Source organism: Dama dama, chromosome 29, assembly GCF_033118175.1.
Source record: "Dama dama isolate Ldn47 chromosome 29, ASM3311817v1, whole genome shotgun sequence".
In the NCBI taxonomy this organism is placed as follows: domain Eukaryota; kingdom Metazoa; phylum Chordata; class Mammalia; order Artiodactyla; family Cervidae; genus Dama; species Dama dama.
In genome coordinates, this window is record NC_083709.1 from 35,846,041 (window position 1) to 35,869,995 (window position 23,955).

General features: G+C 36.5%; 1 protein-coding gene across 1 annotated transcript in view; it reads right to left on the minus strand.

The window, feature by feature from the left end:
* Positions 1-23,955, minus strand: part of CNTLN (centlein) — a 315,816-nt gene that overhangs the window by 69,708 nt on the left and 222,153 nt on the right. The window contains exons 16-18 of the mRNA XM_061132229.1: positions 18,423-18,600; positions 9,887-9,977; positions 8,577-8,800 (exon numbers count right to left, since the gene is read on the minus strand). Of these exons, the coding sequence (XP_060988212.1) occupies positions 8,577-8,800; positions 9,887-9,977; positions 18,423-18,600 (493 nt within the window). The remainder of the gene's footprint in view (positions 1-8,576; positions 8,801-9,886; positions 9,978-18,422; positions 18,601-23,955) is intronic.

Consider the following 23,955-nt stretch of genomic DNA (forward strand, 5'->3'; position numbering starts at 1 on the left):
CAGGCTCCTCTGTCCAGGGGGATTCTCCAGGCAAGAATATGGGAGTACATTGCCATGTCCTCCTCCAGGGGATCTTCCCAACCCAGGGATCAAACCCAGGTCTCCCACAATGCAGGTGGATTCTTTACCAGCTGAGCTACCAGGAAAGCCCTACATGTATACGAGAATGGCCCAAACCTGGAAAAACAACAACACATAATGCAGGCCAGAATATAAAGTAACAGGAACTCACATTTATTATTGTTAGGAATGCAAAATGTTTCAGTCACTTTGGAGGTCTGTTTGGTGGTTTCTTACAAAACCAAACATCCTCTTAACATATAACCCAGCAATTGTGCACCTTGGTATTTATCCAAGGAAAATATACATCTACACAAAAACTGGCACGTGGATGGTTATGGCAGCTTTATTCGAAACTGCCAAAAGACGGAGCAATCAAGATGTCTTTCAATAAGTGAATGATAAATAATCTATGGATTATTAATAATGGAATAATATTCCACTTCAGACAATAGAATATTATTCAGTGCTGGAAATAACGACTTACTGGGCCATGAAAAGAAAGAAGAAAGTGCATGTTACTAAGATTTAAGTGCATATTACTGAAATTTAAGTGCAAATTACTAAATTTAAGTGCATATTACTAAGAAAAAGAAATCAATGTGAAAATTCTCCATACTATATAATTTCACATATATAACATTCTGCAAAAGGGGAAACTATGGAAACAGTAAAAATATTAGTGGTTACCAGGGGTTGGTGGTGGGGAGGGGTAAATGGATAGTGCTCAGAGGATTTAAAGTCAGTGAAATGGGCACATGAATGGATACATATAATTTTACACATTTGGAGAAGGCAATGGCAACCCACTCCAGTACTCTTGCCTGGAAAATCCCATGGATGGAGGAGCCAGGTAGGCTGCAGTCCATGGGGTCGCTGAGTCAGACACTACTGCACGACTTCACTTTCACTTTTCCTTCCATGCACTGGAGAGGGAAATGGCAACCCACTCCAGTGTTCTTGCCTGGAGAATCCCAGGGACGGGGGAGCCTGGTGGGCTGCCGTCTATGGGGTCGCACAGAGTTGGACACGACTGAAGCGACTCAGCAGCAGCAGCAGCAGCATTACACATTTACCCAAAGGATGTGCAATACCAAGAGTAGAACTGTAAACGATAAGCTTTGGATGATTATGATACGTCACTGAAGGCTCATCAGTTTTAACAAATGTACCTCTCGGGTGGGGATATTGGTAATGGGAGAGGGTATGCATATATAGAGGCAGGAGGTAAAGGAGAAAGATTTGTACCTTCCTCTCACTTTTGCTCTAAACCTAAAAGCGCTCCAAAAAATAGTCTTAATTAAAAAAAAAATTACAACTTCACTGCTCACAAGTTCTACTTATTATAAAACATTGGAATGCACTACAGCAAAGTTTTTGACACACTATTACAAGGACTGCATTTCTAACTGCTTCCAGTAGCATGTTCCTCATTTCCATCTAAGATGTCTTCAGAATATCCTTAAGGAAGAAAAAAAATAGAGTTTACAGGATACAAAATTTCACAAAAATTCACAATTTACACATAAAAAAATAGGAAGGTACAGATCTTTCACAAAAATTTGCAAATGATTACAAAAAAATCATATATTAATGATTTAATACCTAATAAAAACATTCATAATACTCTCTAAAAGGTGGATTTATATGTAAAGCTGTATTTTCTTTTGTAATATTAATTCTAATACTTTCCTTCTGTCACTGAATCAACATTGTTTAAATCTATATGATATCATACATGTGACTATAGAGGTGGCTCCACAGATACAATATACTTAAGTAATACTGCTTGGGCAAAAGAGGATGACATTTACATCTTGTTATTCTTAAGGTTTGGAATTCATTTTTAACATGTTCAGATGTATTATGAGTAAAGGTTCGTAAATCAAAGAACTGTGCCTTCAAACCGGAAAAGCTAATCAATAGTGTTAGTGTTAACATATTTCTATTTCTTGATATTCATTTTTGCAGTAGAACAGTGAATATGTTAGGAAAACAAAACCACATTGTTTTAATTAGAAACTAATTTTAAGAAAATTTACCTTATACACATTTTACTTTGCTGAGTGTAGTAATAATTGAACCTAAATGCTTCACATAAAAGTAGGTTCTTCACACACCTAAAATGTTATCTAGTTCTTATATTACCTAATTAATTTTTATATTGAAAACTTTATTAATTTGAATAGAGAACAATTTTGGTTATTCTGTCAACAATGAATATATTATCAGCAACATTTGTGCAGATACTATGCCTGTTTATTTTCCTATTTAAAACCAACATTTTAAAAAGTTTTATTGAAGTAAAATTCACATACCACACTTATTCACCTATTTAAAGTACACTTCAATGTTTTTTCCTATATTCACAGGTACGTTCTACCATCACCACAGTCAACTTGAGAGCATTTTTATCACTTTAAAAAGAAACCTCTACACTTTAGCAGCCACTCCCATATTCTTCTTTCACCCAGCCATCAGCATCCACTAATTTTTCTGTCTGTATAGATTTGCCTATTCTGAATATTCTAGATAAATGGAATCGTTACGATATGTAGCTCTTTTGCGACTTAGTACTTTTGGGAGATACAATGTTCTTAAGATTCATTCACATTGTATTGTGTATCAATATTTCACTAATTTTTTATGGTTTAATAATATTCCCTTGTATATCACGACCTGTTTATCTACTCACTAGTGGGCATTTCCATTGTTTCCACCTTTTGCCTATTATTACTAATGCTGTTATAAACAATACTGCCTTAACATTTACTATCTTCTTATACAGTGTCTTATGGTAAGATACAGATGGGAGACTGGGCTCCCTCATTTCCTTTCCTTTCCTTTGCATTCATAGAGCACATAGCTCTATGAATGCAAGTGTTCTCTAGATGCCCAAGAATATATCAGAGCTTTTCAAAACTCTTAGGGGCATCTTATTCCCCAGTTTTTCCGTTCAAGCTTATTGATTAATATACTGTTTGACCTGAACTGGAATCCATCACCTCAGGCATATGAAGTTAAAACATTTTATCTGACAACTCTATCCACCAAACCCTGAGCCAAGAAGGCTGTCCACACTGAATGACATCATGGTCCCTGGGGTTTTCCAGAGGACCATTAGAAAGAACAAATGACAATTATTTGGGAATGAGGTTTACAAGGAGTTTCAGTTTCATTCTGCTTCTTTTGTTAGCTACCATGATGCATGGGGAACATGAACTATCATCTTTCCCAGGCTACTGCTGAGCTGGGAGAATGGGGAATGGAACAAATTAAAATGCCACAAAGTTTCCTGTTCTTATCTAGACATAGCTGTTTTTCTTGAATAAACAGTCCTTAGATCCTTGCAAGTATGGTTAATTTCCAGAGTTTCATTGAAGAATTATAAGTGCTCCCCAATGTGCACAGAGAGTATCTATAAAATGCTTCATAGTTCTCCTGTAAAATACTGTGGTCGGATCTTCAGTCTTTCTAAACAGATAAGGAATTCATAGTTTAGAAAACTTTTAACTTCCTTGAGCCATCTATTAATGGCCTTAGGAATATTACATTATCCCTGATAAGACTTAGTTCTGCACCTAGTGTTATGAAAATGTTTATTTTTCTCAACAATTTTTGCCCTTTTTTCCATTGTGTTTATGGAGGAGTAAATTTTCAAAGTCCTTACACTAATAGTGGATGAACTCTTAGAAAATATGCTAAGTGAAAGAAGCCAGACACAAAAGGTCATATATTGTTGATTTCATCTATATTAAATGTCTAGAAAGGCAAATCCATATAAACGCAATGTAGATTGGTGATTGCTTAGGAGCAATAGAAGGATGATGACTAAAGGTTTAAGAATCTCTTTGTGATGTTATGAAAATGCTCTAGAACTGATTTTGGTGATGGCTGCACAACTTTGTCCATATTGTAACAACCACTGAATTAAATGAGAGAATTATCTATATGCGAATTGTTTCATTCAAGTTACTGACATTACCCACTCTCAACAATTCATACCTCATTTACATCACTCTCAATAACTGACAGAACTAGACAGAAAACCAGCATGGACAGAAGAACTGAACATTAGTATTAACCAACCAAACCTAACAAATATATACAGTAAACTCAACCTAACAACTTGTAGCTTCCCTTATAGTCAGTAAAGAATCTGCCTGCAATGCAGGAGACCCAGGTTCAATTTGTGGGTTGGGAAGATCTCCTGGAGAAGGAAATGGCAACCCACTCCAGTATTCTTGCCTGGAGAATCTCATGGACAGAGGAGCCTGGCAGGCTATAGTCCATGGGGTCGCAAGAGTTAGACATGACTTAGTGACTAAACCACCACCTCCACAACCTAACAACAATAATGCAAATTCTTATTAAGTGCAAACAGAGCATTCTCCAAGATCTACTATATGTTATGCCACAAAACAAGTCTTAGCACACTGATAAAAAACCAGATCATAGAAAGTATTTTTCAGTGTAAGTTTGGAACAAGGGTCAGGGCTGGGTATAAGGTCACTATGGAAATAAAGCCAAAACATAGTTCCTATTATTACAACTAATAAACCACTAATACTTTATAACTAAAATACTTCCAAGTATTGCTTGAATTGAAGCACTAGATTTTGGAAGTGGAGAATTTAAGCATAATTTGTAACTATGTGTGACGGTAATTTAAAAATTATTTTCTAAAACAATAAAAGGATTTCTTCTGTGTAAAACAACAAATCATTCCTTATATAAGCAAATACCCTTAAGAATGTAGACTTAAGAAAACTCCCAAAAGAAAGAAAAGCAAAAATAAACAAATGGGACCTAAACAAACATGTTTTTGCACATCAAAGGAAACAATAAACAAAACGGAAAAAAAAATCCTACCTACTTGCAAACGATGCAACCAACAAAGGCTTAATTTCCAAAACATACAAATTGCTCTTACAATTCAATAACAACAAAAAATAAAACTCAATTGTAAAAGGGCAGAAGATCAAAGCAGACATTTTTCTGAAGAAGACATACAGATGGCCAATAGGTACATGAAAAGATGTTCATCATCACCAATTACTAGAGAAATACAAATCAAAACTACACTCTGTAAAGCAATTATCCTACAATAAAAAGTAAATTAAAAAAATCAAAACGACAATGAGATACCAACTCACATCAGTCAGAATGGTGATCATTAAAGTCAATAAATAATAAACGCTAAAGGGAATGTGGAGAAAGGGAACCCTCTTACACTTTTGGCGGGAACTTACATTGGAGCAGCCACTATTGAAAACAGGATGGAGGTTCCTCAAAAAACTGAAAATAGAGCTGCCAAGTAATCCAGCAATCTTACTCCTGGGCATATACCCAGAAAAAACTACAATTTAAAAAGAGGAGAAAAGGAAAGACATACCTATTTGAATGCAGAGTTTTAAAGAATAGGAAGGAGAGATAAGAAAGCCTTCCTCAGTGATCAATGCAAAGAAATAGAGGAAAACAATAGAATGGGAAAGACTAGAGATGTTTTCAAGAAAATCAGAGATACCAAGGGGAAATTTCATGGAAAGATGGGCACAATAAAGAACAGAAATGGTACAGACCTAACAGAAGCAGAAGATTTTCAGAAGAGGTGGCAAGAATACGCAGAAGAACTATACAAAAAAGATCTTCATGACCCAGATAACCACGATGGTGTGATCACTCACCTAGAGCAAGACATCGTGAAATGTGAAGGCAAGTGGGGCTTAGGAAGCATCACTATGAACAAAGCTAGTGGAGGTGATAGAATTCCAGTTGAGCTATTTCATATGCTAACAGATGATGCTGTGAAAGTGCTGCACTCAATATGCCAGGAAATTTGGAAAACTCAGCAGTGGCCACAGGCCTGGAAAAGGTCAGTTTTCATTCCAATCCCAAAGAAAGGCAATGCCAAAGAATGCTCAAACTACTGTACAATTGTACTCATCTCCAACACTAGTAAAGTAATGCTCAAAATTCTCCAAGCTAGGCTTCAACAAACATGAACCATGAACTTTCAGATGTCCAAGCTGGACTGAGAAAAGCTGGATTGCCAACATCTTTTGGATCATTGAAAAAGCAAGAGAGTTCCAGAAAAACATCTACTTCTGCTGTATTGACTATGTCAAAGCCTTTGACTTCGTGGATCACAACAAACTATGGAAAATCTTCAAGAGATGTGAATACCAGACTACCTGATCTGCCTCTTGAGAAATCTGTATGCAGGTCAGGAAGCAACAGTTAGAATAGGACATGGAACAACAGATTGGTTCCAAATCGGGAAAGCAGTACCTCAAGGCTGTATATTGTCACCCTGTTTATTTAACTTATATGAAGAGGACATCATGAGAAAGGCTGGGCTGGATGAAGCTCAAGCTGGAATCAAGATTGCTGGGAGAAATATCAATAACCTCAGATATGCAGATGACACCACACTTATAGCAGAAAGCAAAGAAGAACTAAAGAGCCTCTTGATGAAAGTGAAAGAGGAGAGTAAAGCAGTTGGTTTAAAACTCAACATTCAGAAAACTAAGATCATGGCATCCAGTCCCATCACTTCATGGGAAATAGACTTTATTTTTTGGGGCTCCAAAATCACCATAGATGGTGACTGCAGCCATGAAATTAAAAGACCCTTACTCCTTGGAAGAAAAGCTATGACCAACCTAGACAGCATATTAAAAAGCAGAGACATTACTTTGCCAACAAAGGTCCATCTAGTCAAAGCTATGGTTTTTCCAGTAGTCGGGTATGGATGTGAGAGTTGGACTATAATGAAAGCTGAGCGCAGAAGAATTGATGCTTTTGAGCTGTGGTGTTGGAGAAGACGCTTGAGAGTCCCTTGGACTGCGAGGAGATTCAACCAGTCCATCCTAAAAGAAATCAGTCCTGGGTGTTCAATGGAAGGACTGATGTTGAAGCTGAAACTCCAATACTTTGGCCACCTGATGCAAAGACTCATCTGAAAAGACCCTGATGCTGGGAAAGACTGAAAGTCAGAGAAGAAGGGGAAGACAGAGAATGATGAGATGTTGGATGGCATCACCGACTCAATGGACATGAGTTTGAGTAAAGTCCAGGAGTTGGCGATTGATAGGGAGGCCTGGCGTGCTGCAGTCCTTGGGGCCACAAAGAGTCGGATATGACTGAGCGACTGAACTGAACTGAACTGATACGCACTCCTATTTCAAAGCAACACTATTCACAATAGCCAAGACATGGAAATAACCTACATGTCCATTAACATGAGTAGATAAAGAAGATATATCTAAAAGGTTCCCAGGTGGCTAAGTGGTAAAGAATCAGCCTGTGAATGCAGGAGCTGCAGGAAAAGCAGGTTCAGTCTCTAGGGCAGGAAGATCCCCTGGAGGAGGAAATGGCAACCCACTGTAGTACTCTTGACTGGAAAATTCCATGGACAGAGGAGCCTGGTGGGCTATAGTCCATGGGGTTGCAGAGTCAGACACAACTGAGCAACTGAACACACACACACACAATGGAATATTACTCGGCCATTAAAAAGAATGAAACAACGCCATTTGCAGCAACATGGTTGAACCTAGAGCTTATCATACTAAATGAAGTAAGTTAGAAAGAGAAAGTCAAATACCATATAATATCACTTATACAAAACCTAAAATATCACACACAAAAAACATATCTATGAAACAAAACAGACTCACAGTCACATACATCAGACCTGTGGTTGCTAAAGTGGAGAGGGGTAGAGGAGGGAAAGATTGGGGGTTTAGGAATAGCAAATACACACTATCATGCATAGGATGAATAAACAAGGAGCCACAGTCAGTAGCGTGTGATAAGCCATAATGGGAAAGAACATGAAAAAGAACAACATGCATAATTGAGTCTCTTTGCTGTACAGCAGAAATTAACACAACATTGTTAATGTAAATACCTCAATAAAATTTTTTAAGAAAAGAATAGAGATTGAAGGAATAATCTTTTCTTTTTCATTTGTCTTAAGATTAAACTATGATAACCAACAGTAGGTATAATGTATCTAATAAGTTGCAGAAAACTCAACTCACCTGAGTAAAAGCATATATATTACAGAAACACATTAATACAGATATTTACCTTAAAGTTCCACATTTTATATAAGCATTTACAAAGAACTAGGGCAATTACTAGTTAATACCGTGACTTATAGTGATAAATGGAAAGTTTTAGAATGGGCAAATGGATAAGCTAAATGAATAGTTGGAGTCTGTTTAAAATCTAAGATACAACAGAATAAATATATTAAAATGCTAAAATAAAGAAAAAATGTAAGTGGAAAAGAAATTCTAGTAATGTGTCACAAGATTTGGAGTTCTCCTTAACAAGAACTTATTTAAGAAATCTAGATATTAAACACTAAACCAGTTTAACAGTACCTAGGAATTTTTTAAACTCATAGGCATGTCTAACACAAATATAAACCTCAAAACACATGTAAAACAAAATATCCATTTTTATAATACAGTCTATTATAATTTAATTTGAAGTTTCCTTACCTTTATTGTCTGTCTGCTTGTTTGAAATCGTTGATCAGACACTTGCTGCTGATGCAGGAGCTTTTCATTGACTTCTTTATATTCTTTAACAGCCAGTTCTGCTGCTTTTTTGGCATTCAAAAGTACACTGTTTTGCTGTTGCAAGGATACAATCCGTTCTCGTAATAAAACGACATTACTATTTGATTTCTGGGCAGTTATATTTTTCCATTTTTCTCTGTTAACTATATAAAAACAATATTTTAAATAATTTTTTAAAGATCTTGTTAAAGTGCTCGAGCCTGGTGCACTGGGAAGACCCAGAGGAATCGGGTGGAGAGGGAGGTGGGAGGGGGGATCGGGATGGGGAATACATGTAAATCTATTGCTGATTCATGTCAATGTATGACAAAACCCACTGAAAAAATAAATAAATAAATAAATTTAAAAAAATAAAAAACAAAAAAAAATAAAAGACATTTTCTCCTTGGAAGAAAAGCTATGACCAGCCTAGACAACATATTCAAAAGCAGAGCCAACAAAGGCCTGTCTAGACAAAACTATGGTTTTACCAGTAGTCATGTATGGATGTGAGAGTTGGACTATAAAGAAAACTGAGTGCTAAAGAATTGATGCTTTTGAACTGTGGGGTTGGAGAAGACTCTTGAGAATCCCTTGTACTGCAAGGAGATCAAACCAATCAGTCCTAAAGGAAATCAGTCCTGAATATTCATTGGAAGGACTGATGCTGAAGCTGAAGCTCCAATACTTTGGCCACCTGATGCAAAGAACTGACTTATTGGAAAAGACCCTGATGCTGGGAAAGGTTGAAGGCTGGAGGAGAAGTGGAAGACAGAGGATGAGATGGTTGGATGGCATCACCAACTTGAGGGACATGAGCTTGAGTTAGCTCCAGAAGTTGGTGATGGAAAGGGAAGCCTGGCATGCTGCAGTCCATGGGAACACAAAGAGTCAGACACAACTGAGTGACTGCACTGAAGTGAGGTTAATTTTACTCTGGATTTATCATGTCATTTTTTTTGCAATTGCAAATTTTTTCATTGCCAAATCTATAAACATATTAATTTGACTAAGTTTTTGAATGTAAATAAATTGTTAATGCATATCAATATTTATTAAAATTATTTTCCATATCTAAATTTCTTTATCCTATTGTTTTGTTAATGATGAGACAATCTTTTGAGAAGCATACTAAAGAAATAGTTTTCCAAAACTGTTATATTCCAAATAAATAGTCACCTATTAAAAAAAAAAAAAATAAAGATCTTGTTAAGTTAAAAAGACACTGTTAATTTCATATATATTCTTACCTCTGGTAGGACCTGCTGTATGTGAAGTCTTTTGAATACTGCTATTCTTCTTTTGAAGAGCTGATTTTTTGGCATTCTTGTGAAAATAAGTCTAAATTTGAAAGTTTCATAAAAATTAGATTATAACTGATGATAATTTCAAGTGAACCAACAAAATATATATTATTTATTTATTTACTTAGAAATGTATGTATTTATGCATAGTGAAAGAAATCTGGACAATAAAAATCTGTAACTGATGTCAAAAACTCATAAATGAACTAACAGTGCACTAAAGTTGACCTAGCAGGGAGAAGATAAAAATACAAAAATCAACACAAAAGTAGTAGAAATTTAACCTAAAGGACAGTTTAAAAAGTTAGGAGTAAAAACAGTAGAAGCAACAAAAATACAATAATATTTTATAACATTCTTTGGGAATCTAGCTCCTTTTCTAAAATACTGTTCTCTGTTGTAGAGTTATAAGTAATTTCGGCAAACAAAATTAAAATAATAGTGATGATAACAATGTGATTCTCTTTGAAGCTGTATGTTTTCCTCATGACATTGCAATACACTAAGGCTAAATAAAATGAAACCATTTTGATTTGTTCCAAACTGTTTCACCAATCTATAAAAGTTTTCCCCAAACAAAAATTTAAATAGGAATATGTTTCAAAATATTACAAATCCTAACAATAAAGTATATCATCTTGTTTAAGAATTTATTTCCAGGGAAACAGGAACAATATCAATCCAGAGAATTATTTCTTTAAATAAAAGAACTTTTTTCAAAAAACCCAGTTCAGTTGAAGGAAAGTAAAAATTTAACTGAATGTTATTCTGACATTGAGCCATAGATTCTATATCGACAGACATATACATTATACTAAATTATATATAAAGCATGTACTTAAAGTAAAAAGCTGATTTATTAACACAAATGCCAAAAACTACTATCTAAGATAGGAACGACCTTTAAAATAAATTCTTTCCTATAAATGAAATGTTTCATTTCTCAAGGTATTTTTATTTATTATTTTTGCTTGATTTTTTTTATTTGCTTGATTTTAAATTAATTATTTCAGTTCAGTTCAGTTCAGTTCAGTTGCTCAGTCGTGTCCGACTCTTTGCGACCCCATGAACCACAGCACACCAGGCCTTCCTGTCCAGACCAACTCCTGGAGTCCATCCAAACCCATGTCCATTGAGTCGGTCATGCCATCCAACCATCTCATCCCTGTCGTCCCCTTCTCCCCCTGCCCTCAAACTTTCCCAGCATCAGGGTCTTTTCCAATGACTTAGCTCTTCACATGAGGTGGCCAAAGTATTGGAGTTTCAGCTTCAACATCAGTCCTTTCAATGAACACCCAGGACTGATCACCTTTAGAATGGACTGGTTGGATCTCCTTGCAGTCCAAGGGACTCTCAAGAGTCTTCTCCAACACCACAGTTCAAAAGCATCAATTCTTCGGTGCTCAGCTTTCTTTATAGTGCAACTCACATTCATACATGACCACGGGAAAACCATAGCCTTGACTAGACAGACCTTTGTTGGCAAAGTAATGTCTCTGCTTTTTAATATGTTGTCTAGATTGGTCATAACTTTCCTTACAAGGAGTAAGTGTCTTTTAATTTCATGGCTGCAATCACCATCTGCAGTGATTTTGGAGCCCAAAAAAATAAAGTCAGCCACTGTTTCCCCATTTATCTGCCATGAAGTGATGGGACCAGAGGCCATGATCTTAATTTTCTGAATGTTGAGCTTTAAGCCAACTTTTTCACTCTCCTCTTTCACTTTCATCAAGAGGCTCTTTAATTCTTCTTCACTTTTTGCTGTAAGTGTATTGTCATCTGCATATCTGAGGTTATTGATACTTCTCCCAGAAATCTTGATTCCAGCTTATGCTTCCTCCAGCCCAGCGTTTCTCATGATGTACTCTGCATGGAAGTTAAATAAGCAGGGTGACAATATACAGCCTTGACGTACTCCTTTTCCTATTTGGAACCAGTCTGTTGTTCCATGTCCAGTTCTAACTGGTGCTTCCTGACCTGCATATAGGTTTCTGAAGAGGCAGATCAGGTGGTCTGGTATTCCCATCTCTTTCAGAATTTTCCAGAGTTTATTGTGATCCACACAGTCAAAGGCTTTGGCATAGTCAATAAAGCAGAAATAGATGTTTTTCTGGAACTCTCTTGCTTTTTCGATGATCCGGCAGATGTTGGCAATTTGATCTCTGGTTCCTCGGTCTGTTCTAAAACCAGCTTGAACATCTGGAAGTTCACTGCTCACGTATTGCTGAAGCCTGGCCTGGAGAATTTTAAGCATCATTTTACTAGCGTGTCAATTCTTTAATCATTAAGATTCAATTAATATTATGTGCTGGTCATGTACTGACCACTGTAAAAAGATCCAAATCAGAACTACCAAATTACCAATATTAGTTATTATGTGTGCATGCTTAGTCGCTCACTAGTGTCCGATGCTTGCGACCCCATAGACTATAGCCTACAAGGCTCCTCTGTCCATGGGATTTTCCAGGCAAGAATACTGGAGTGTGTTGCCATTTCCTTCTCCAATTAGTTACCTTACTTGGTATCAAATAGACTGGACCTAAAATTAAAAAGAGGCTTCCATTTCCAGTGTTACTACTCATGAGAAATCCAGAAATATACTTTGAAGTAAGCACGCTTAAATCATGTTTTAAACATGAGAGAGTGTTACGGTAAATTCTGAGGCCAAAAATAAAGTAAAGCAATAATTCAGAGGGATTTTCCTGGTGGACCAGTTGTTAGGATTCCAGGCGTTCACTGCTGGGGACCCGGGTTTGATCCCTGGTTGGGAAACTAAGATCCTACAAGCTGTGCATTGCAGCCAAAACAAACAAATTCAGAGACAAGGAATAAGCAAAGTGATAATCCTTTTCGATCTTTTAGTTCAGTCGCTCAGTCGTGTCTGACTCTGCATCCCCAGCACTCCAGGCTTCCCTGACCATCACCAACTCCTGGAGCTTACTCAAACTCATGTCCATGGAGTCGGTGATTCCATCCAACCATTTCATTCTCTGCCGTCCCCTTCTCCTCCCACCTTCAATCTTTCCCAGCATCAGGGTTTTTTCAAATGAGTCAGTTCTTCGCATCAGGTGGCCAAAGTATTGGAGTTTCAGCTTTAGCATCAGTCCTTCCAAAGAATATTCAGGACTGATTTCTTTTAGGATGGCCTGGTTGGATCTCCTTGCAGTCCAAGGGACTCTCAAGCATCTTCTCCAACACCACAGTTCAAAAGCATCAATTCTTTGGTGCTCAGCTTTCCTTATAGTCCAACTCTCACATCCATACGTGACTACTAGAAAAACCATAGCTTTGACTAGACAGACCTTTGTTGGCAAAGTAATGTCTCTACTTTTTAATATGCTGTCTAGGTTGGTCATAGCTTTTCTTCCAAGGAGTAAGGGTCTTTTAATTTCATGGCTGCAATCACCATCTGCAGTGATTTTGGAGCCCAGAAAAATAAAGTTTCTCACTATTTCCACTGTTTCCCCGTCTATTTGCCATGAAGTGATGGGTCTGGATGCCATGATCTTAGTTTTCTGAATGTTGAGTTTTAAACCAACTGCTTTACTCTCCTCTTTCACTTTCATCAAGAGGCTCTTTAGTTCTTCGCTTTCTGCTATAAGTGTGGTGTCATCTGAAAATCTGAGGTTATTGATATTTTTTCCGGCAATCTTGATTCCTGCTTGTGCTTCATCCAGCCCAGCGTTTCTCATGATGTCCTCTACATATAAGTTAAATAAACAGGGTGACAATATACAGCCTTGACATACTCCCTTCCCAATTTGGAACCAGTCTGTTATTCTATGTCTAGTTCTAACTGTTGCTTCCTGATCTGCATACAGATCTTTAAATTTATTTAAATCTCAACACAGGATGTAGGAGGAAAGGAAAGTCTAGACTCCAACTCCAGATGAGAAATCTGAGGTCACAAAGCTAGGGTACTGCATATAGCAAAAGCCTGTATATCTTCTTTATTCTTGAGTAGTATTCTATAGTATGGATGCATCACAGTTTGATTAACCATTCAGCTACTGAAGAAAATTTTGTTGTTGCAGTTTCTAGCTATTAAAAATAAAGCTGTTACGACCATTCATGTACAGATGTAACTGTCTGGGCTAAACATAAACTTAATCTATGAGATAAACGTCCAAGAGTGAGATGGCTGGGTTGCAAGGGAAGCATATAGTTTCTTTAAAAGAAACTACCAACTGCTCCCCAGAATGCTGTACCACTTTATACTCACACTAGTACTATATGAAAGATCCAATTTCTCTGCACCCTTGTCAGCACTGGTATTTTTTAATTTTAGCTGTTCTAATAGATATGCATGTCATCAGGGTCTCAATCTGCATTTCCCTAATGGTTAATGATATTGAACATCTTTATATGTGCTTATTTGCTATCCATTTATTCGTTTCTGTGAAATATCTGTTCATGTCTTTTGCCTGTTTTCTAATTGAACTATTTTTGTACTGTTAAGCCTCAACAAAAATCCTTATATATTCAAGATATCAGTCTTTTGTCACATATATGGTTTTATAAATACTTCCTCCTGGTCTGTATCGTGTTTTTTGTTTGTTTGTTTTTTAAACCCTCTTCAGAGGGTCTTTCACAAAGGCAAAGTTCTTAATCTTGATGCAGTTTAATTTACTGGTGTTTTCTTTTAGGGACCGTGTTTTTGATAACATGTCTAAAAAGTCTTCCACAAGCTCTATGTCTAAACCCTATTAAGATTTTCTCTAATGGTTCCTTCTTAAAGTCTTAGAATTTGCTTTACATTACTATCTGTGATTTATTTCAAGCTAATTTTTGTATAAAGTGTGAGGTTTAGGTTCATCTTTTTGCCTAGGAAAGCTCCCTTTTTCCCAGCACTATTTGTCTCCTCTACTGAACTGTTTTGCACCTTTTTCAAAAATCAGTTATTTTTCATACTTGTAAATCCATTTCTAGGTTCTCTATTCCATTATATAAGTGTTAAACCTTTCTTTCCCTCCTGGGGGGTGCTTGGTATCACCAGTCCTGACATCAAATTGAGTGGTGGGCACTGATGACATCCTTTGTGGTGCAAACACAGGGCAGTTATTTTTTCGCTAAAATTTCCATTTGGTTCTATTTTAATATCTTCTACTTCTTTGATGAGAATTTCTACTTCATTCTTGAGATGTCCTAGTTTTTCATTTGTTTCAAGTCTGTTTGTAAATGCTTCTTGAAGCATTTTTAATGACAGCTACTTTAAACTATTATATAGTTTGAATGGCTGTGTCATCTTGCTGTTCGCTTCTCTTGCTGTCTTTTTTTCATACAAGTTGAGGTGTTTCAGGTAGCTAGGTATGATGAATGATATTGAATTATATTCTGGACATTTTAGGTGTTGTATTCCTCATTACTGCCCAGCTGGGGATGGAAGTCCAGTCTCTGATGACATCCTGGTTGGTAAGGGGCACCTCATTAATATCACTGCGGGTGAAAGCTCAGGCTCCCCAAAGACCTCTGCTGATACCACCTTGGTTGGGAATTGGAGAATGACCTTGTTTCCGTTCCTCACTTGGCCTCTCTTGACACAGTGGAGAGGGTACGGGAGGCTTTATAGATATGGGAGGTTATGAAAGTCCCCATCTCCGCACTTGACCTCTGAAACTGAGAGAAACACTGTTAGGAAAGGAAAGGGCCATCTCTTCATCGCTGGATACAGATGGATGTCCAACTCCCTACATGGCCTCTAATGGCATGAAGGGAAGAGTCATTACCAGTGCTTCTTCAATGGGCCCTGAAAGGAGGAGAAGGCATGTTTTCTTACAGCTAGGTGAGAATGAAAGTGTATGTTCCTCACTAGGTCTTTACTGGTTGAGAGTAGAGGTAGGGTTGCAATTATTTCCACGGTGTTTGGCTAGGGTAGGGCAGTTATGTAAAAATTTTCTGTTTTATTGGGCTGTCCATTTCCTGTTCCTTTGACTAGAGAGAACAGGGTTTTATAGGGAGCTTTTATCTTCTGACCAACTGGCCTTTCCAAGTTGCATATTTCTTCAGCATCCAGGCCAGGATATATGAGGCAAAATGAAAACCCAGAGACCTCACCAACCACGTTGTTCCTCCAATTCTGAGATCCCTACTTGGTGTGTCTCCTCTCTACTTTTCAGAATCTTCTCACCATTTCATTATTAATTTATTTTGATAGAGTCCCTATCAAAATCCCAAAGGTGTGTTTGTGAGAAGCTGATTCCAAAGAACAAAGGACCAAGAATACTGAAGGAACTCTTGAAGGAAAACAAGATGGAAGACTTGTTCTATTATCAATTAAGACTACTATAAAATAACAGTGATGAGACAGTATGATATAGATGAATATACTTATGGAACAGAAGAAAAATACCCAGTTACATACCCATATGTATATGCACACCTGATTTACAACAAAGGTGGTACTACTGCACAGAGTGGGGCAAAGTGTAAAACTTAATCCCTATCATTCATCACATGTAAAAATCAATGCCAGACATACAGGTCAAAATCAAAACAGTAAATCAGACAGTACAGAAAAAGGCAACAAGTAAGGTAGTATAAAAATACAAAGTCGAAGTAGGTAAAAAATTTATAGAGAGCATAAAAAAGTATTATTCATAGAGGAAAAAATTATTAAATTTGACCACGTTAGAATTATGATGTTTTATTCCCCCAAAAGATTCCACTAAAAAGAGTGAAAGGGCACAGGATGGCGTGGGGCAAGAACATAATCAACAGAAGACTCACATGTAGCATACATAAGAACTCCTCCAGATGAATAAGGAAAAGACAGACAATTCATTTGTAAAGCAGGAAGCACTTAAGGAAGCAATTCACTGAAGAACTCCAAATGAATAATAATTATAAGAAGTAGTATTCAACGCCTTATTAGTAATCATAGAACATAAATTAAACTCACAATAATATACCTCAATATACAAACAAAAGTGGCTGAGGTAAGAAGGACTAACATAACACATGTTGATAAGCAGTAAAAATGTTCACAGTCTGCTAGGGGATGCAACAAATTGGTACCGCACTTTGGAAAACAGTATCACCTAAAATCTTAGAAACACATATTCTATGGTGCAGTAATCCTACCCCTAGGCATTTCATTGTAGAAATGCCCATACTTGTATTTACAAGAATATTCATTACAACATCATTTACAAGAAATCCAAACTGAAGCAACCCAAAATTCAGCAGTAGAATGGGTATATAAACTGTGATATAGTCCAATACTAAAATAATATACAACAATAAAAATGAACATATTCCCCATAATATTGAACAAAAAGGCCAGAGACAAAATAAAATATAGATTCCATAAAATTAAAAAACAGGCAAAATTAACCATGTTAGGAGAAATAAAATAATAAAGAAAAGAAGGGGAGTGACTAAAATTAAGATAATGGCTACCTTTGAATAAGTGAGAAGTTCTAATATTTGCCAAATACAATTGGTACAATTTGACCAACTATAATTTTCTGACTCCCAGCAATGTACACAGATCTATGCAAAGTAGTTTATACTTCATTCTCTTATTTTATGAGTAGAATTATGAGTTTCTTTTATTTATAAATTCATTAAGCTGTACATAATCAACTTCAGCGACACAAAAATTCCAACCAAATAATGTGTAGCAAAATAGATTTCTTTAAAAACTATTTTATCAACCAAACACTCAATCAGCAGGTACTTAGCATATAATTTTTCATCTAAACTTTATTATGCTAGTAACTAAGATAAACTTTAGTCATTCCTGAGCTTTTTGCTCCAAAGTTCTGGCAAGATCTCAAAAAATAAATAGTTTTTAGACAAGGTTTTTAAAGAACCTTACAGGTTAATTCAAAGCTAATTTTCTTTAAAAAACAAGATAAAATTATCTTTTCTCAGTTTTTCACTGATCTATGCCAAATAGTAAACCTTTAATGACATGATATATTCAGTAATAAGAATTACTGAATAAGTTGTCTTGGAACATTAATATTTTAAGACTTAAAATATACTGGGGAATAAAATACATTAGCGTGAAATAAAAAATAAATCAGAAAAATAAAATAAATACATTGGGGAGTATGTATTTATTTGTACATGTATATACATTGCCTAATGTATTTACATTAGGTAGAAATCAGAAATTTAAAGATTTAGTCAGACTAAATTTGTTATTATGAAAGCTAATATAAAAACAGAAGTTTCTTCTCTTCATATATTTTATGTACCTGAAAACAGTAATGAACTTATTATCACATTTATTTCTGGCTGAGATACTTGGATTTACATTTAGGAAAATTATATCTACTTACATTTTTATCTATGCAAAAGATTTTTTAACAAATTAGTACTTGAAAATTATTTAAAAGCGAGTATTTTCACTGCATATCACAAAGAAAACAATTTTTAAGGATTCAAATTAAATCACTGGCAACAAAAATTGATTTAAGTTATGACACATGAGATGAAATTAAAAAGTCTATAATTAATCAAAACTGTTACATACCTTTGGGGTCTTGTCATCTACATTTGGATATATCTGTACTATTTCTTTTCCTTGCATTTGGCTGTCCTCTGTTTGGTCACTTTCTTTCTGGTCTCGTCTGTCTTCTGTTGGACTTATTTTCTGGGATGTTTCTACAATAATTGTTCCCAAATTTCGTAAGTTCTGTGTTTCAGAATCACTGATTTTGGAAAAAAGGGGAGATATAAAACCCAAGAAGAAGAGTTGTTTAATGTACCACTTTTAAGTTCAAGACTAAATAATAACACAGGTTTTATATATATATATATATATATATATATATATATATATAGCTGTAAATTTAATTTGAACATTTACTAGTTCTCATTGTTAAGAAAGTTAGTCTAAATATATTGAGAGAAAATTTGTGTGAATAGATTTTACTAAATTATAAAATCTCATCAAGAAGTTAGATTATCTAATATCACATGCTTGCCAGCATCACTTCTATAGTATTTCTCTTAAGTGTAAAACTCAGGAAGTACATGTTTTGACATGTTCAAGGTTAGAACACTCACTACTTTCTGACCCAGGGTAGAAAGTTTTAATATTTCTAACAGAAAGGAAAGTTTTCTCTTAGTGTAGGACAATATTTGAATCTCTGAGCCATTCACCCATTGATTTTAGTTCCAGCTCTTATGAGTAGTCATCATTTAATAAAATACTTAAGAAAATCCTTGTCCTTGGGTAGCTTTCATCCTAGTGGGGTGGGGATACAAGTAAGAAATAAGAGGACTAAGTTTTACACTGTTTATGCTGTTCTGTTCATGGGGTTCTCAAGGCAAAAATACTGAAGTGGTTTGCCATTCCCTTCTCCAGTGGACCACATTCTGTCAGATCTTCAGCAATACGTGAACCGTGAATTTCCAGATGTTCAAGCTGGTTTTAGAAAAGGCAGAGGAACCAAAGATCAAATTGCCAATACCTGCTGGATCATCGAAAAAGTAGGAGAGTTCCAGAAAAACATGTATTTCTGCTTTATTGATTATGCCAAAGCCTTTGACTGTGTGGATCACAATAAACTCTGGAAAATTCTGAAAGAGATGGGAATACCAGACCATCTGACTTGCCTCTTGAGAAACCTATATGCAGGTCAGGAAGCACCAGTTAGAACTGGACATGGAACAACAGACTGGTTCCAAATAGGAAAAGGAGTACGTCAAGGCTGTATATTGTCATCCTGCTTATTTACCTTATATGCAGAGTACATCATGAGAAACCCTGGGCTGGAAGAAGCACAAGCTGGAATCAAGATTTCCGGGAGAAATATCAATAACCTCAGATATGCAGATGATACCACCCTTATGGCAGAAAGTGAAGAGGAACTAAAAAGCCTCTTGATGAAAGTGAAAGAGGAGAGTGAAAAAGTTGGCTTAAAGCTCAACATTCAGAAAACTAAGATCATGACATCTGGTCCCATCACTTCATGGGAAATAGAAGCGGAAACAGTGGAAACAGTGTTAGACTATTTTTTGGGGCTCCAAAACACTGCAGATGGTGTCTGCAGCCTTGAAATTAAAAGACGCTTACTCCTTGGAAGGAAAGTTATGACCAACCTAGACAGCATATTAAAAAGCAGAGACATTACTTTGCCAACAAAGGTCTGTCTAGTCAAGGCTATGATTTTTCCGGTGGTCGTGTATGGATGTGAGAGTTGGACTGTGAAGAAAGCTGAGTGCTGAAGAATTGATGCTTTTGAACTGTGGTGTTGAAGACTCTTGAGAGTCCCTTGGACTGCAAAGAGATCCAACCAGTCCATCCTAAAGCAGATCAGTCCTGGGTGTTCACTGGAAGGACTGATGCTGAAGCTGAAACTCCAATGCTTTGGCCACCTCATGCAAAGAGTCAACTTACTGGAAAAGACCCTGATGCTGGGAAAGATTGAGGGCAGGAGGAGAAGGGGACGACAGAGGATGAGATGGATGGATGGCATCACCGACTCGATGGACATGAGTTTGAGTAAACTCCGGGAGTTGGTGATGGACAGGGAGGCCTGGCGTGCTGCGATTCATGGGGTCGCAAAGAGTCGGACATGATTGAGCGGCTGAACTGTGCTGAAGTTTTACACACACAGTGTGTGTTAATAGTTTGAAACAGTATGTTAATAGTTTGCGTAAAAAAAAAATAAAGGGAAGTAGATTAGAAGTGTTGGTGTTAATGCTGACTAGAAATGTTAAGTCCAGTCCCTTTTCTACATGGATTATCTATTTGGACATAGTTATATGACACCAGCAACAGTGGTTTCTCTAAGAAAAACATCTCTAGCTTGACCTAATATTCTTAACATAAATGCTTTTGAGATGCTTTCCCATCCTGATCCCTCTTGAAAGTATACCAGCTTATTTTGATGAACTATTATGTCCAGAATTTACTTTAATATTTCAGGTGTACTATGAGAAGACTTTGGCCACCTCATGTGAAGAGTTGACTCATTGGAAAAGACCCTGATGCTGGGAAGGATTGGGGGCAGGAGGAGAAGGGGATGACAGAGAATGAGATGGGTGGATGGCATCACCGACTCGATGGACATGAGTTTGAGTAAGCTCCGGGAGTTGGTGATGGACAGGGAGGCCTGGCATGCTGCGATTCATGGGGTCGCAAAGAGTCAGACACGACTGAGCGACTGAACTGAACTGAACTGATGAGAAGAACAGGACTCCTGATAGATGCAGACTAAATTTGTGTAAGCTTTTCCAGCGTGCATTATGAACTGAGACATAAAGGATTTAACAAATCTTCCTAAGTTTTGTTAGTTTAAACACTAAGTCTCATATTTTTCCCATTGTATAGCTGAAAATTTGGTATTTTATAGCCAAGTATAGGACCCTATCATCTTTTGGATAACTATATCTTCCCAGTCTATTGTTATCTTTGGGGATTTTGGTTCTATTTTGTAATGTATTTTCCAGCCCTTTCACTGTCTCCTTTTCCACAGATTTGATAAACATGTTTTGCTGAAATTCTGCTTTTCTTCTTCAAGGTATTAACAACCCCTGCTGATTATTACCCATAAAGATAAAGGTAATTCGTATATTGGGACTCATAAAAAGCAAGTTGCCCCAGTGGCCTGGCCCAAACAGTAATCAAAACCAAATTCATCATCAAAACATTAATGCAAAATACATCACTGTCAAGGAAACTTAACATACACCAATCACAATCCCCCAAACCAGCTTCAGCTAGTTTACCTTACCCTAGAAAATAGAACCCACTAGCCTTAAAAGGAAATCCGTGATCTCTTAATCAGTCATGTTCTGTTTCTGCTTGGCCTCTTCTTACCGTTGCTGTTTAGCCGCTAAGTTGTGTCCAACTCTTTTGCCATCTCATGGACTCTAGCCCACCAGGCTCCTCTATCCATGGGATTTCCCAGGAAAGAATACTGGCGTGGACTGCCATTTTCTTCTCCAGGGGATCTTCCTGACACAAGGATCAAACCCATGTCCCCTTTATTGCAAGCAGATTCTTTACCACTGAGCCACCAGAGAAGCCCTGGCCTCTTCTAACGTGCTTTAAAACTCCCTCTTGCCTCAAATCTCTTGAAGAGTCCTCCACAGCTTGTTAGGCACTGGACTCCCCTAATCTGTGCTTGTTCCCCACACTTGTTACTAAATTGTATTTTTTTTTTCATTATTTGACATCATGCTTTTGTAATGCTATACAACATGGGAAATAAATATTAATAAGGTAATGATGATATAGTATCATACAAATATATAAAGGACCAAGCTCTATTTTCCTCACTATTCAAGTAAACTTTTTACATTTCAGACTATGAAAATCTAAAAGAAATATTTGGGTTGGCCAGGAAGTTTGTTCAAATTTTCCATAAGACAAACATTATGGAAAAATCTGGATGAAGTTTTTGGCCAATCCAATAGAATATTCTGAAATCCTGAAGCTTCATTTAGGATTTCTAATAGTTTGAGAATTCTTTGCATTTGAGTGATTCCTAGGATTGTTCTGTCAGGCAGGAAATATAACATAATCCTCACAGTATAAAACTGAGTTTCACTGCTAAATAACTTAAAATGACAATCCCTATGTTTTAATAGATATGGTGATACATCTGCCAAAATATATGACCTTCTGCCATGCATTAAGACAAAATTGAACTGAGTGTATTTCTTAACTTTCATGTATTTATTCACATATACATACACATGAGTAAATATGTAATATATACCACTATATTATGAAAAGTGTGGTAGTACCAACTTATGAGATATAATTAGTAGATGAAACCAGAATTTCCTGGAAGACACTGATAAACACTTAGTGGGTTTTAAGCCAAGTAGGATTTTATCTCTCATTGCTTTTGAAAACATGGAGGAAAACCTTAGAAGAGGTAACAAAGAAGCAGGAATGCAGATTTGGTCTTTCTTACTACTGTTGTAAATTTGCTTCTGAGTTTTTCACCTGCATAAAGACCAGAGGCATGACCAATGTTCATTTAAAACACTGGTTCCCAAACTTATCTGCATATTGGAATCAGATGCAGAGACTCAAAAACTACTGAAGCTCGTATCTCGCTCCAGGAGTTATGATTTAATTGTTCTGGGATGTGGCCTGAGCTTTGGAATTTTCATAAGATCCCCAGGTGATTCTAATATGCAAACAAGTTTGAGAACTGCATCTTAAAATGTTTCACTTCTATGTCTAAGAAAACTATCCAGAAACATCTCAAATCTAAAACAGACCACGACTGCAGATTAAAAAAAAAAACTTAGGAAAATAAAAGGAAATATATGCTGCTATAAAACAAGACAGAATTACAGAAAATTGTTCCATGTGTCTGTTAGCAATTCTGGCAACACGAAATGTCCCTATTATTTAGGTATAAAAAGAGGTGTTTTATCATCCATTTACCTTTGTGGTTTTACTGACGTGCTTCAAGTGTGTCTGTGAATGGATAGCCAGGGGTAAAGGAAAGAAATATTATAGATTTTTAGTATTCCCTTGCTGCTATTCACTAGGGGTTATATAACTTAGAACTAGCAATCTGTAGAGTTTTAACTTTAAAGTACGAATTTTAGCCACCATTCAATTAAAGTTAGTACAATGACTTTGCATAATACATACATGAAATAATTAGTGAAGATGGTTCTTAATTTAAAGGATGTTAAACAGCTTGTAGACATCTGGTAACAAGCTGAAATGGGTCATTCAAAATTTATCTAACTAAATTAAGGGGAAAAAGTGTTTCTCCTCCCAGGTTGCCATGTCACAAGATAACTAAACCGACTTAGTAGGCTTGCCTGGGAATCCTTAGCTGTCAGTGGTGAATATGCAAAGGGCCAGCAAATTAAATCAACCTGCCAAACTGTCAATTTCAAGCCTCATGACTGCATGAAAATAGCATCACTGGAAGAAATCAAGCATTGCCTTCTTTTGGGTTTCCTGGCACCTATTCAAATACTCATGCAGTTGTGGCTAATTTTGCATGCAAATTTCAGTCAATAAGCTCAGAACAAGACCTCCCAAGATATTTCAAAGGATCTGACAGTATTTTTTCTGA